Source organism: Pristiophorus japonicus, chromosome 15 (assembly GCF_044704955.1).
Source record: "Pristiophorus japonicus isolate sPriJap1 chromosome 15, sPriJap1.hap1, whole genome shotgun sequence".
Lineage (NCBI taxonomy): Eukaryota > Metazoa > Chordata > Chondrichthyes > Pristiophoridae > Pristiophorus > Pristiophorus japonicus.
Window position 1 is genome coordinate 91,324,851 of NC_091991.1, and position 15,452 is coordinate 91,340,302.

General features: G+C 46.1%; 1 protein-coding gene across 1 annotated transcript in view; it reads left to right on the forward strand.

Annotated features, from left to right (window-relative positions):
- The window catches only part of dgki (diacylglycerol kinase, iota), a 273,169-nt gene extending 257,917 nt beyond the window's left edge, over positions 1 to 15,252 (forward strand). Inside the window, 2 exon segments of the mRNA XM_070901690.1 lie at positions 13,903 to 14,002; positions 14,756 to 15,252. Of these exon segments, the coding sequence (XP_070757791.1) occupies positions 13,903 to 14,002; positions 14,756 to 14,872 (217 nt within the window). The 3' untranslated portion in view covers positions 14,873 to 15,252.
- The last annotated feature ends 200 nt before the right edge of the window (positions 15,253 to 15,452 follow it).

A 15,452-nucleotide genomic window follows, 5' to 3' on the forward strand; every position in this document is an offset into this window, starting at 1 on the left:
AATATTTACAGAGGGTCTCTGGGAGTGTGTCAATATTTACAGAGGGTCCCTGTGAGTCTGTCAATATTTACAGAGGGTCCCAGGAGTGTGTCAATATTTACAGAGGGTCCCTAGGAGTGTGTCGTTATTTACAGAGGGTCTGTGGGAGTGTGTCAATATTTACAGAGTGTCCCAGGAGTGTGTCAATATTTACAGAGGGCCGCTGGGAGTGTGTCAATATTTACAGCGGGTTTATGGGAGTGTGACAATATTTACAGAGGGTCCCTGGGAGTGTGTCAATATTTACAGAGGGTCCCTGGGAGAGTGTCAATATTTACAGAGGATCCCTGGGCGTGTGACAATATTTACAGAGGGTTCCAGGGAATGTGTCAATATTTACAGAGGGTTCCTGGGAATGTGTCAATATTCATAGAGGGTCCCAGGAGTGTGTCAATATTTACAATGGGTTTCTGCGAGTGTGTCAATATTTACAGAGGGTCCCTGGGAGTGTGTCAATATTTACACAGGATCCCTGGGAGTGTGTCAATATTTGCAGAAGGTCCTTGGGACTGTGTCAATATTTACAGTGGGGTTCTGGGAGTGTGTCAATATTTGCAGAGGGTCCCTGGGAGTGTGTCAATATTTGCAGAAGGTCAATTGGGACTGTGTCAATATTTACAGAGGGGTTCTGGGAGTGTGTCAATATTTACATAGGGTCCCTGGGAGTGTGTCAATATTTACAGAGGGTCTGTGGGAGTGTGTCAATATTTACAGAGGATCCCTGGGAGTGTGTCAATATTTGCAGAAGGTCCTTGGGACTGTGTCAATATTTACAGTGGGGTTCTGGGAGTGTGTCAATATTTGCAGAGGGTCCCTGGGAGTGTGTCAGTATTGACAGACGGTCTCTCGGAGTGTGTTAATATTTACAGAGGGTCCTGGGTGTGTGTCAATATTTATAGGGGTCCCTGGGGATGTGTCAATATTTACAAAGGGTCCTGGCAGTGTGTCAATATTTACAGAGGATCCCTGGGAGTGTGTCAATATTTACAGAGGGTCCCTGGGAGTGTGTCAATATTCACAGAGGATCCCTGGGAGTGTGTCAATATTTGCAGAAGGTCCTTCGGACTGTGTCAATATTTACAGTGGGGTTCTGGGAGTTTGTCAATATTTGCAGAGGGTCCCTGGGAGTGTGTCAGTATTGACAGACGGTCTCTCGGAGTGTGTTAATATTTACAGAGGGTCCTGGGAGTGTGTCAATATTTACAGGGGTCCCTGGGGATGTGTCAATATTTACAAAGGGTCCTGGCAGTGTGTCAGTATTTACAGAGGGTTCCTGGGAATGTGTCAATATTTACAGAGGGTCGCTGTGAGTGTGTCAATATTTACAGAGGGTTCCTGGGAGTGTGTCAATATTTACAGAGGATCATTGGGAGTGTGTCAATATTTACAGAGGATTCCTGGGAGTGTGTCAATATTTACAGAGGGTCCCTGGGAGTGTGTCAATATTTACAGAGGATCCCTGGGAGTGTGTCATTATTTACAGAGTGTCTGTGGGAGTGTGTCAATATTTACAGAGGGTCCCAGGAGTGTGTCAATATTTACAGAGGGCCGCTGGGAGTGTGTCAATATTTACAGCGGGTTTATGGGAGTGAGACAATATTTACAGAGGGTCCCTGGGAGTGTGTCAATATTTACAGAGGGTTCCTGGGAGTGTGTCAATATTTACAGAGTGTTCCTGGGAATGTGTCAGTATTTACAGAGGGTCCCTGTGAGTGTGTCAATATTTACAGAGGATCCCTGGGAGTGTGTCAATATTCATAGAGGGTCCCAGGAGTGTGTCAATATTTGCAGAGGATCCCTGGGAGTGTGTCAATATTTGCAGAAGGTCCTTGGGACTGTGTCAATATTTACAGTGGGGTTCTGGGAGTGTGTCAATATTTGCAGAGGGTCCCTGGGAGTGTGTCAGTATTGACAGATGGTCTCTCGGAGTGTGTCAATATTTACAGAGGGTCCTGGGAGTGTGTCAATACTTACAGGGGTCCCTGGGGATGTGTCAATTTTTACGGAGGGCCGCTGGAAGTGTGTCAATATTTACAGAGGGTCCCTAGGAGTGTGTCATTAATTACAGAGGGTCTGTGGGAGTGTGTCAATATTTACAGAGGGTCCCAGGAGTGTGTCAATATTTACAGAGGGCCGCTGGGAGTGTGTCAATATTTACGGCGGGTTTATGGGAGTGTGACAATATTTACAGAGTGTCCTGGGAGTGTGTCAATATTTACAGAGGGTCCCTAGGAGTGTGTCATTATTTACAGAGGGTCTGTGGGAGTGTGTCAATATTTACAGAGGGTTCCAGGAGTGTGTCAATATTTACAGAGGGCCGCTGGGAGTGTGTCAATATTTACGGCGGGTTTATGGGAGTGTGACAATATTTACAGAGGGTTCCTGGGAGTGTGTCAATATTTATAGAGGGTCCCTGGGAGTGTGTCAATATTTACAGAGGGTCCCTGGGAGTGTGTCAATATTTACAGAGGGTCCCTAGGAGTGTGTCATTATTTTCAGAGGGTCTGTGGGAGTGTGTCAATATTTGCAGAGGGTCCCTGGGAGTGTGTCAGTATTGACAGACGGTCTCTCGGAATGTGTTAATATTTACAGAGCGTCCTGGGAGTGTGTCAATATTTACAGGGGTCCCTGGGGATGTGTCAATATTTACAAAGGGTCCTGGCAGTGTGTCTTTATTTACAGAGGGTCCCTGGGAGTGTGTCAATATTTACAGAGGGTCTCTGTAAGTCTGTCAATATTTACAGAGGGTCTCTGGGAGTGTGCCAATATTTACAGAGGGTCCCTGTGAGTCTGTCAATATTTACAGAGGGTCCCAGGAGTGTGTCATTATTTACAGAGGGTCTGTGGGAGTGTGTCAATATTTACAGAGTGTCCCAGGAGTGTGTCAATATTTACAGAGGGCCGCTGGGAGTGTGTCAATATTTACGGCGGGTTTATGGGAGTGTGACAATATTTACAGAGGGTCCCTGGGAGTGTGTCAATATTTACAGAGGGTCCCTGGGAGTGTGTCAATATTTACAGAGGATCCCTGGGCGTGTGACAATATTTACAGAGGGTTCCAGGGAATGTGTCAATATTTGCAGAGGGTTCCTGGGAATGTGTCAGTATTTACAGAGGGTCCCTGTGAGTGTGTCAATATTTACAGAGGGTTCCTGAGAGTGTGTCAATATTCATAGAGGGTCCCAGGAGTGTGTCAATATTTACAATGGGTTTCTACGAGTGTGTCAATATTTACAGAGGGTCCCTGGGAGTGTGTCAGTATTTACACAGGATCCCTGGGAGTGTGTCAATATTTGCAGAAGGTCCTTGGGACTGTGTCAATATTTACAGTGGGGTTCTGGGAGTGTGTCAATATTTGCAGAGGGTCCCTGGGAGTGTGTCAGTATTGACAGATGGTCTCTCGGAGTGTGTTAATATTTACAGAGAGTCCTGGGTGTGTGTCAATATTTATAGGGGTCCCTGGGGATGTGTCAATATTTACAAAGGGTCCTGGCAGTGTGTCAATATTTACAGAGGATCCCTGGGAGTGTGTCAATATTTACAGAGGGTCCTTGGGAGTGTGTCAATATTCACAGAGGATCCCTGGGAGTGTGTCAATATTTGCAGAAGGTCCTTCGGACTGTGTCAATATTTACAGTGGGGTTCTGGGAGTTTGTCAATATTTGCAGAGGGTCCCTGGGAGTGTGTCAGTATTGACAGACGGTCTCTCGGAGTGTGTTAATATTTACAGAGGGTCCTGGGAGTGTGTCAATATTTACAGGGGTCCCTGGGGATGTGTCAGTATTTACAGAGGGTCGCTGTGAGTGTGTCAATATTTACAGAGGGTTCCTGGGAGTGTGTCAATATTTACAGAGGATCATTGGGAGTGTGTCAATATTTACAGAGGATTCCTGGGAGTGTGTCAATATTTACAGAGGGTCCCTGGGAGTGTGTCAATATTCACAGAGGATCCCTGGGAGTGTGTCAATATTTGCAGAAGGTCCTTCGGACTGTGTCAATATTTACAGTGGGGTTCTGGGAGTGTGTCAATATTTGCAGAGGGTCCCTGGGAGTGTGTCAGTATTGACAGACGGTCTCTCGGAGTGTGTTAATATTTACAGAGGGTCCTGGGAGTGTGTCAATATTTACAGGGGTCCCTGGAGATGTGTCAATATTTACAAAGGGTCCTGGCAGTGTGTCAGTATTTACAGAGGGTTCCTGGGAATGTGTCAGTATTTACAGAGGGTCGCTGTGAGTGTGTCAATATTTACAGAGGGTTCCTGGGAGTGTGTCAATATTCATAGAGGGTCCCAGGAGTGTGTCAATATTTACAATGGGTTTCTGCCAGTGTGTCAATATTTACAGAGGATCATTGGGAGTGTGTCAATATTTACAGAGGATTCCTGGGAGTGTGTCAATATTTACAGAGGGTCCCTGGGAGTGTGTCAATATTTACAGAGGATCCCTGGGAGTGTGTCGGTATTGACAGACGGTCTCTCGGAGTGTGTTAATATTTACAGAGGGTCCTGGGAGTGTGTCAATATTTACAATGGGTTTCTGCCAGTGTGTCAATATTTACAGAGGATCATTGGGAGTGTGTCAATATTTGCAGAAGGTCCTTGGGACTGTGTCAATATTTACAGTGGGGTTCTGGGAGTGTGTCAATATTTGCAGAGGGTCCCTGGGAGTGTGTCGGTATTGACAGACGGTCTCTCGGAGTGTGTTAATATTTACAGAGGGTCCTGGGAGTGTGTCAATATTTACGGAGGGTCCCTAGGAGTGTGTCATTATTTACAGAGGGTCTGTGGGAGTGTGTCAATATTTACAGAGGGTGCCAGGAGTGTGTCAATATTTACAGAGGATCTCTGGGAGTGTGTCAATATTTACAGAGGGTCCCTGGGCGTGTGTCAAAATTTGCAGAAGGTCCTTGGGACTGTGTCAATATTTACAGTGGGGTTCTGGGAGTGTGTCAATATTTGCAGAGGGTCCCTGGGAGTGTGTCGGTATTGACAGACGGTCTCTCGGAGTGTGTTAATATTTACAGAGGGTCCTGGCAGTGTGTCATTATTTACAGAGGGTCCCTGGGAGTGTGTCAATATTTACAGAGGGTCTCTGTAAGTCTGTCAATATTTACAGAGGGCTGCTGGGAGTGTGTCAATATTTACGCCGGGTTTATGGGAGTGTGACAATATTTACAGAATGTCCTGGGAGTGTGTCAATATTTACAGAGGGTGCCTAGGAGTGTGTGATTATTTGCAGAGGGTCTGTGGGAGTGTGTTAATATTTACAGAATGTCCTGGGAGTGTGTCAATATTTACAGAGGGTCCCTAGGAGTGTGTCATTATTTACAGAGGGTCTATGGGAGTGTGTTAATATTTACAGAGGGTCCCAGGAGTGTGTCAATATTTACAGAGGGCCGCTGGGAGTGTGTCAATATTTACGGCGGGTTTATGGGAGTGTGACAATATTTACAGAGGTTCCCTGGGAGTGTGTCAATATTTGCAGAGGGTCCCTGGGAGTGTGTCAATATTTACAGAGGATCCCTGGGCGTGTGACAATATTTACAGAGGGTCCCTAGGAGTGTGTCATTATTTACAGAGGGTCTGTGGGAGTGTGTTAATATTTACAGAGGGTCCCAGGAGTGTGTCAATATTTACAGAGGGCAGCTGGGAGAGTGTCAATATTTACGGCGGGTTTATGGGAGTGTGACAATATTTACAGAGTGTCCTGGGAGTGTGTCAATATTAACAGAGGGTCCCTAGGAGTGTGTCGTTATTTACAGAGGGTCTGTGGGAGTGTGTCAATATTTACAGAGTGTCCCAGGAGTGTGTCAATATTTACAGAGGGCTGCTGGGAGTGTGTTAATATTTACGGTGGGTTTATGCGAGTGTGACAATATTTACAGAGGGTCCCTGGGAGTGTGTCAATATTTACAGAGGGTCCCTGGGAGTGTGTCAATATTTACAGAGGATCCCTGGGCGTGTGTCAATATTTACAGAGGGTTCCAGGGAATGTGTCAATATTTACAGAGGGTTCCTGGGAATGTGTCAGTATTTACAGAGGGTCCCTGTGAGTGTGTCAATATTTACAGAGGGTTCCTGAGAGTGTGTCAATATTCATAGAGGGTCCCAGGAGTGTGTCAATATTTACAATGGGTTTCTGCGAGTGTGTCAATATTTACAGAGGATCCCTGGGAGTGTGTCAATATTTACAGAGGGTCCCTGGGAGTGTGTCAATATTTACACAGGATCCCTGGGAGTGTGTCAATATTTGCAGAAGGTCCTTGGGACTGTGTCAATATTTACAGTGGGGTTCTGGGAGTGTGTCAATATTTGCAGAGGGTCCCTGGGAGTGTGTCAATATTTGCAGAAGGTCCTTGGGACTGTGTCAATATTTACAGAGGGGTTCTGGGAGTGTGTCAATATTTACAGAGGGTCCCTGGGAGTGTGTCAATATTTACAGAGGGTCTGTGGGAGTGTGTCAATATTTACAGAGGATCCCTGGGAGTGTGTCAATATTTGCAGAAGGTCCTTGGGACTGTGTCAATATTTACAGAGGGGTTCTGGGAGTGTGTCAATATTTACAGAGGGTCCCTGGGAGTGTGTCAATATTTACAGAGGGTCTGTGGGAGTGTGTCAATATTTACAGAGGATCCCTGGGAGTGTGTCAATATTTGCAGAAGGTCCTTGGGACTGTGTCAATATTTACAGTGGGGTTCTGAGAGTGTGTCAATATTTGCAGAGGGTCCCTGGGAGTGTGTCAGTATTGACAGACGGTCTCTCGGAGTGTGTTAATATTTACAGAGGGTCCTGGGTGTGTGTCAATATTTATAGGGGTCCCTGGGGATGTGTCAATATTTACAAAGGGTCCTGGCAGTGTGTCAATATTTACAGAGGATCACTGGGAGTGTGTCAATATTTACAGAGGGTCCCTGGGAGTGTGTCAATATTCACAGAGGATCCCTGGGAGTTTGTAAATATTTGCAGAAGGTCCTTGGGACTGTGTCAATATTTACAGTGGGGTTCTGGGAGTTTGTCAATATTTGCAGAGGGTCCCTGGGAGTGTGTCAGTATTGACAGACGGTCTCTCGGAGTGTGTTAATATTTACAGAGGGTCCTGGGAGTGTGTCAATATTTACAGGGGTCCCTGGAGATGTGTCAATATTTACAAAGGGTCCTGGCAGTGTGTCAGTATTTACAGAGGGTTCCTGGGAATGTGTCAGTATTTACAGAGGGTCGCTGTGAGTGTGTCAATATTTACAGAGGGTTCCTGGGAGTGTGTCAATATTCATAGAGGGTCCCAGGAGTGTGTCAATATTAAAATGGGTTTCTGCCAGTGTGTCAATATTTACAGAGGATCATTGGGAGTGTGTCAATATTTACAGAGGATTCCTGGGAGTGTGTCAATATTTACAGAGGGTCCCTGGGAGTGTGTCAATATTTACAGAGGATTCCTGGGAGTGTGTCAATATTTGCAGAAGGTCCTTGGGACTGTGTCAATATTTACAGTGGGGTTCTGGGAGTGTGTCAATATTTGCAGAGGGTCCCTGGGAGTGTGTCAGTATTGACAGACGGTCTCTCGGAGTGTGTTAATATTTACAGAGGGTCTGGTAGTGTGTCAATATTTACAGAGGGTCCCTAGGAGTGTGTCATTATTTACAGAGGGTCTGTGGGAGTGTGTCAATATTTACAGAGGGTGCCAGGAGTGTGTCAATATTTACAGAGGGCCGCTGGGAGTGTGTCAATATTTACGGCGGGTTTATGGGAGTGTGACAATATTTACAGAGTGTCCTGGGAGTGTGTCAATATTAACAGAGGGTCCCTAGAAGTGTGTCGTTATTTACAGAGGGTCAGTGGGAGAGTGTTAATATTTACAGAGGGTCCCAAGAGTGTGTCAATATTTACAGAGGGTCCCTGGGAGTGTGTCAATATTTACAGAGGATTCCTGGGAGTGTGTCAATATTTGCAGAAGGTCCTTGGGACTGTGTCAATATTTACAGTGGGGTTCTGGGAGTGTGTCAATATTTGCAGAGGGTCCCTGTGAGTGTGTCAATATTTACAGAGGGTTCCTGAGAGTGTGTCAATATTTACAATGGGTTTCTGCGAGTGTGTCAATATTTACAGAGGGTCCCTGGGAGTGTGTCAGTATTTACACAGGATCCCTGGGAGTGTGTCAATATTTGCAGAAGGTCCTTGGGACTGTGTCAATATTTACAGTGGGGTTCTGGGAGTGTGTCAATATTTGCAGAGGGTCCCTGGGAGTGTGTCAGTATTGACAGACGGTCTCTCGGAGTGTGTTAATATTTACAGAGGGTCCTGGGTGTGTGTCAATATTTATAGGGGTCCCTGGGGATGTGTCAATATTTACAAAGGGTCCTGGCAGTGTGTCAATATTCACAGAGGATCCCTGGGAGTGTGTCAATATTTGCAGAAGGTCCTTCGGACTGTGTCAATATTTACAGTGGGGTTCTGGGAGTTTGTCAATATTTGCAGAGGTTCCCTGGGAGTGTGTCAGTATTGACAGACGGTCTCTCGGAGTGTGTTAATATTTACAGAGGGTCCTGGGAGTGTGTCAATATTTACAGGGGTCCCTGGGGATGTGTCAATATTTACAAAGGGTCCTGGCAGTGTGTCAGTATTTACAGAGGGTTCCTGGGAATGTGTCAGTATTTACAGAGGGTCGCTGTGAGTGTGTCAATATTTACAGAGGGTTCCTGGGAGTGTGTCAATATTTACAGAGGATCATTGGGAGTGTGTCAATATTTACAGAGGATTCCTGGGAGTGTGTCAATATTTACAGAGGGTCCCTGGGAGTGTGTCAATATTTACAGAGGATCCCTGGGAGTGTGTCAATATTTGCAGAAGGTCCTTGGGACTGTGTCAATATTTACAGTGGGGTTCTGGGAGTGTGTCAATATTTGCAGAGGGTCCCTGGGAGTGTGTCAGTATTGACAGACGGTCTCTCGGAGTGTGTTAATATTTACAGAGGGTCCTGGGAGTGTGTCAATATTTACAGGGGTCCCTGGGGATGTGTCAATATTTACAAAGGGTCCTGGCAGTGCGTCATTATTTACAGAGGGTCCCTGGGAGTGTGTCAATATTTACAGAGGGTCTCTGTAAATCTGTCAATATTTACTGAGGGTCTCTGGGAGTGCGTCAATATTTACAAAGGGTCCCTGTGAGTCTGTCAATATTTACAGATTGTCCCAGGAGTGTGTCAATATTTACAGAGGGCCGCTGGGAGTGTGTCAATATTTACAGAGGGTCCCTAGGAGTTTGTCATTATTTACAGAGGGTCTGTGGGAGTGTGTCAATATTTACGGCGGGTTTATGGGAGTGTGACAATATTTACAGAGTGTCCTGGGAGTGTGTCAATATTAACAGAGGGTCCCTAGGAGTGTGTCATTATTTACAGAGGGTCTGTGGGAGAGTGTTAATATTTACAGAGGGTCCCAGGAGTGTGTCAATATTTACAGAGGGCCGCTGGGAGTGTGTCAATATTTACGGCGGGTTTATGGGAGTGTGACAATATTTACAGAGGGTCCCTGGGAGTGTGTCAATATTTACAGAGGGTCCCTGGGAGTGTGTCAATATTTACAGAGGATCACTGGGCGTGTGACAATATTTACAGAGTGTTCCTGGGAATGTGTCAATATTTACAGAGGGTTCCTGGGAATGTGTCAGTATTTACAGAGGGTCCCTGTGAGTGTGTCAATATTTACAGAGGGTTCCTGAGAGTGTGTCAATATTCATAGAGGGTCCCAGGAGTGTGTCAATATTTACAATGGGTTTCTGCGAGTGTGTCAATATTTACAGAGGGTCCCTGGGAGTGTGTCAATATTTACAGAGGATCCCTGGGAGTGTGTCAATATTTACAGAGGGTCCCTGGGAGTGTGTCAATATTTACAGAGGATCCCTGGGCGTGTGTCAAAATTTGCAGAAGGTCCTTGGGACTGTGTCAATATTTACAGTGGGGTTCTGGGAGTGTGTCAATATTTGCAGAGGGTCCCTGGGAGTGTGTCAGTATTGACAGACGGTCTCTCGGAATGTGTTAATATTTATAGAGCGTCCTGGGAGTGTGTCAATATTTACAGGGGTCCCTGGGGATGTGTCAATATTTACAAAGGGTCCTGGCAGTGTGTCATTATTTACAGAGGGTCCCTGGGAGTGTGTCAATATTTACAGAGGGTCTCTGTAAGTCTGTCAATATTTACAGAGGGCCGCTGGGAGTGTGTCAATATTTACGCCGGGTTTATGGGAGTGTGACAATATTTACAGAATGTCCTGGGAGTGTGTCAATATTTACAGAGGGTCCCTAGGAGTGTGTGATTATTTACAGAGGGTCTGTGGGAGTGTGTTAATATTTACAGAATGTCCTGGGAGTGTGTCAATATTTACAGAGGGTCCCTAGGAGTGTGTCATTATTTACAGAGGGTCTGTGGGAGTGTGTTAATATTTACAGAGGGTCCCAGGAGTGTGTCAATATTTACAGAGGGCCGCTGGGAGTGTGTCAATATTTACGGCGGGTTTATGGGAGTGTGACAATATTTACAGAGGGTCCTTGGGAGTGTGTCAATATTTGCAGAGGGTCCCTGGGAGTGTGTCAATATTTACAGAGGATCCCTGGGCGTGTGACAATATTTATAGAGGGTCCCTGGGAGTGTGTCAATATTTACAGTGGGGTTCTGGGAGTGTGTCAATATTTGCAGATGGTCCCTGGGAGTGTGTCAGTATTGACAGACGGTCTCTCGGAGTGTGTTAATATTTACAGAGGGTCTGGTAGTGTGTCAATATTTACAGAGGGTCCCTAGGAGTGTGTCAGTATTTACAGAGGGTCTGTGGGAGTGTGTCAATATTTACAGAGGGTGCCAGGAGTGTGTCAATATTTACAGAGGGCCGCTGGGAGTGTGTCAATATTTACGGCGGGTTTATGGGAGTGTGACAATATTTACAGAGTGTCCTGGGAGTGTGTCAATATTAACAGAGGGTCCCTAGAAGTGTGTCGTTATTTACAGAGGGTCAGTGGGAGAGTGTTAATATTTACAGAGGGTCCCAAGAGTGTGTCAATATTTACAGAGGGCCGCAGGGAGTGTGTCAATATTTAAGGCGGGTTTATGGGAGTGTGACAATATTTACAGAGGGTCCCTGGGAGTGTGTCAATATTTACAGAGGATCACTGGGCGTGTGACAATATTTACAGAGTGTTCCTGGGAATGTGTCAATATTAACAGAGGGTCCCTAGAAGTGTGTCAGTATTTACAGAGGGTCCCTGGGAGTGTGTCAATATTTACAGAGGATCCCTGGGAGTGTGTCAATATTTACAGAGGGTTCCTGGGAGTGTGTCAATATTTACAGAGGGTTCCTGGGAATGTGTCAGTATTTGCAGAGGGTCCCTGTGAGTGTGTCAATATTTACAGAGGGTTCCTGGGAGTGTGTCAATATTTATATAGGGTCCCTGGGAGTGTGTCAATATTTACAGTGGGGTTCTGGGAGTGTGTCAATATTTGCAGATGGTCCCTGGGAGTGTGTCAGTATTGACAGACGGTCTCTCGGAGTGTGTTAATATTTACAGAGGGTCCTGGGAGTGTGTCAATATTTACAGGAGTCTCTGGGGATGTGCCAATATTTACAAAGGGTCCTGGCAGTGTGTCATTATTTACAGAGGGTCCCTGGGAGTGTGTCAATATTTACAGAGGGCAGCTGGGAGAGTGTCAATATTTACGGCGGGTTTATGGGAGTGTGACAATATTTACAGAGTGTCCTGGGAGTGTGTCAATATTAACAGAGGGTCCCTAGGAGTGTGTCGTTATTTACAGAGGGTCCCAGGAGTGTGTCAATATTTACAGAGGGCCGCTGGGAGTGTGTCAATATTTACGGCGGGTTTATGGGAGTGTGTCAATATTTACAGAGGGTCCCTGGGAGTGTGTCAATATTTACAGAGGATCCCTGGGCGTGTGACAATATTTACAGAGGGTCCCAGGAGTGTGTCAATATTTACAATGGGTTTCTGCGAGTGTGTCAATATTTACAGAGGGTCCCTGGGAGTGTGTCAATATTTACACAGGATCCCTGGGAGTGTGTCAGTATTTGCAGAAGGTCCTTGGGACTGTGTCAATATTTACAGTGGGGTTCTGGGAGTGTGTCAATATTTGCAGAGGGTCCCTGGGAGTGTGTCAGTATTGACAGAAGGTCTCTCGGCGTGTGTTAATATTTACAGAGGGTCCTGGGTGTGTGTCAATATTTACAGGGGTCCCTGGGGATGTGTCAATATTTACAAAGGGTCCTGGCAGTGTGTCAATATTTACAGAGGGTTCCTGGGAATGTGTCAGTATTTACAGAGGGTCCCTGGGAATGTGTCAATATTTGCAGAAGGTCCTTGGGACTGTGTCAATATTTACAGAGGATCCCTGGGAGTGTGTCAATATTTGCAGAAGGTCCTTGGGACTGTGTCAATATTTACAGTGGGGTTCTGGGAGTGTGTCAATATTTGCAGAGGGTCCCTGGGAGTGTGTCAGTATTGACAGACGGTCTCTCGGAGTGTGTTAATATTTACAGAGGGTCCTGGGTGTGTGTCAATATTTATAGGGGTCCCTGGGGATGTGTCAATATTTACAGAGGATCCCTGGGAGTGTGTCAATATTTACAGAGGGTCCCTGGGAGTGTGTCAATATTTACAGAGGATCCCTGGGAGTGTGTCAATATTTGCAGAAGGTTTCTGTGAGTCTGTCAATATTTACTGAGGGTCCCTGTGAGTGTGTCAATATTTACAAAGGGTCTGTGGGAGAGTGTCAAAATTTACAGAGGGTCTCTGTGAGTCTGTCAATATTTACAAAGGGTCTGTGGGAGTGTGTCAATATTTACAGAGAGTCTCTGGGAGTGTGTCAATATTTACAGAGGGTCTATGGGTGTGTGTCAATATTTACAGAGAGTCCCTGGGTGTGTGTCAATATTTACAGAGTGTCCCGGGAGTGTGTAAGTATTTACAGATGGTTCCTGGGAGTGTGTCAATATTTACAGAGGGTCCTGTGAGTGTGTCAATATTTACAGAGGATTTATGGGAGTGTGTCAATATTTACAGAAAATCTCTGGGAGTGTGTCAATATTTACAGAGGGTCCTGGGAGTGTGTCAATATTTACAGAGGGTTTATGGGAGTGTGTCAATATTTACAGAGGGCCCGGGGGAGTGTGTCAATATTTACAGATGGTCCCTGTGAGTCTGTCAATATTTACAGAGGGCCACTGTGAGTGTGTCGATATTTACGGAGGGTCCCTGGGAGTGTTTCAATATTTACAGACGGTCTTTGGGATTGTGTCAATATTTACAGAGGTCCCTGGGAGTGTGTCAATATTTACAGAGGGCCGCTGGGAGTGTGTCAATATTTACAGAGGGTTTATGGGAGTGTGACAATATTTACAGAGTGTCCTAGGAGTGTGTCAATATTTACAGAGGGTCCCGGGAGCCTGTCAGTATTTACAGAGGGTTCCTGGGAGTGTGTCAATATTTACAGAGAGTTCCTGGGAATGTGTCAGTATTTACAGAGGGTCCCTGTGAGTGTGTCAATATTTACAGAGGATTCCTGGGAGTGTGTCAATATTTACAGAGGGTCCCTGGGAGTGTGTCAATATTTACAGAGGATCCCTGGGCGTGTGTCAATATTTGCAGAGGGTCCCTGGGAGTGTGTCAATATTTACAGTGGGTTTCTGGGAGTGTGTCAATATTTGCAGAGGGCCCCTGGGAGTGTGTCGATATTTACAGAGGGTCCCTGGGAGTGTGTCGATATTTACAGAGATTCTCTGGTGTCAGTATTTACAGATGACTGTATTTGAAAAGGAGACTGAATGCGAAGTTTAGTTAACGGATTGTGATCTTTGATTTCCTTGCTAGGGGCGAGACCGCTCTGCACAAAGCAGCGTTTCATCGGTATCGCACAATATGCCGTTTTCTAATCGATGCTGGGGCCTCACTGATGCAGACTGATTTGGAGGTGAGTTCTAAGGATGGGAGAACTATTAAAAACAAAGAGGTCATTAGGCCAACTAGCCCATCCCTTTCTCATACATCAGCCCCATCTATCTGCTTCCTTCCATATCCCTCAACCCCTTCTCGCCCCAGAAATACAACCAAACTCTCTCTTCACCCAATTATAGTGTGCGATTCACTGGCTTCTTTGATAAAATATTACACCTCTCTTTTGGGTGAATAAGTTCCACCCGACTCCCCTTCTTCTCCCCAGCCTGCTAATCGTTAACTCGTGTCCCCTGCATTCGAGCCCCTCAGCATGGTGAAGGATGGCTTGCGATCAATTTGTCAGTTCCCGTCAGAATCATGAAAATTTCAGCTTGATCGCCGTGAAACCTGATTTCCAAAGACAATAAACCCAACTCCCTCAGAGAGAGAACCTGTTCCCGTTGGCGGAACCAGAGCACTCAGATTCTAGGTTATTGGCAAAAGAATCAAAGGGCCCTGTGAAGTGGCCCAGCAAGCCGCTCAGTTGTATCGCCACCTTCTCGGGGCAATGGGAGATGGGCAATAAATCTCACTCTTACCAGCGATGCCCACATCCTGAGAATGAATTTAAAAATGCACTCATATATCCATTAATACACGACACACTGGAAGACGCAAAGGCACCACAGATACTGCCTCGCACACGCGGATTTTATTACTTCTGTACTTTTTTTGCCAATGCCAATTTTGCCTATTCCTCCTTTGCCCTCTGTTTCTGTTTCCGCATCAGGGCAACACTCCAAGACACAAAGCGCAGGAGGCAGGGGACCTGGAACTTGCTGCGTACCTGGAGAACAGACTGCATTACCAGACGGTGGCACACGAGGACCTAGAGACAGCAGTCTGACACCGAGGATGTTGGGGGAGACACAGAGGGGGTCCCAAGGGAGCTTTCGCCTTTCCCCATGGGATTCGCAGTCACTGCATCCCTTTGAACTAGGCTGCTTGATAAATGGAAAGGGAGTGGCGTTACTTTAGGGAACGATGGGGGCAATAGAAGCTGGTTACTGAGACGGCAGTATAGGAACCTACTACTATTGAGACAGCCCACACTACGGACAGGACCCAGCTGTGCACCACGGGTTGAAACTCTTTCGCACTGTGGCAGCAAACCACTCCTCATCCAACCTCAGCGCATAGTATCTCATCACAAACAACGAGAGGTACCTCCACATTCTCCACTTCAGAGCAAGGATAGTGATAATTTTTCAAACCTTCCTCACATACAACACCCGGGACCTTTTGCTATCAACCACCCCTCCTCCCCCACCCCCCACTCTATCTCAAAGCGAATCAGAAAGGTCTGTCGAACAACGGCAGTTAATACAGTGTGCACACCTCCAGATCTCCAGCGATCTGCGGAGTTTGACGATGGTTGTTGAGGACATAGTAAGACTTGGAGAATTTATACTTGGGGTGCTAATGGG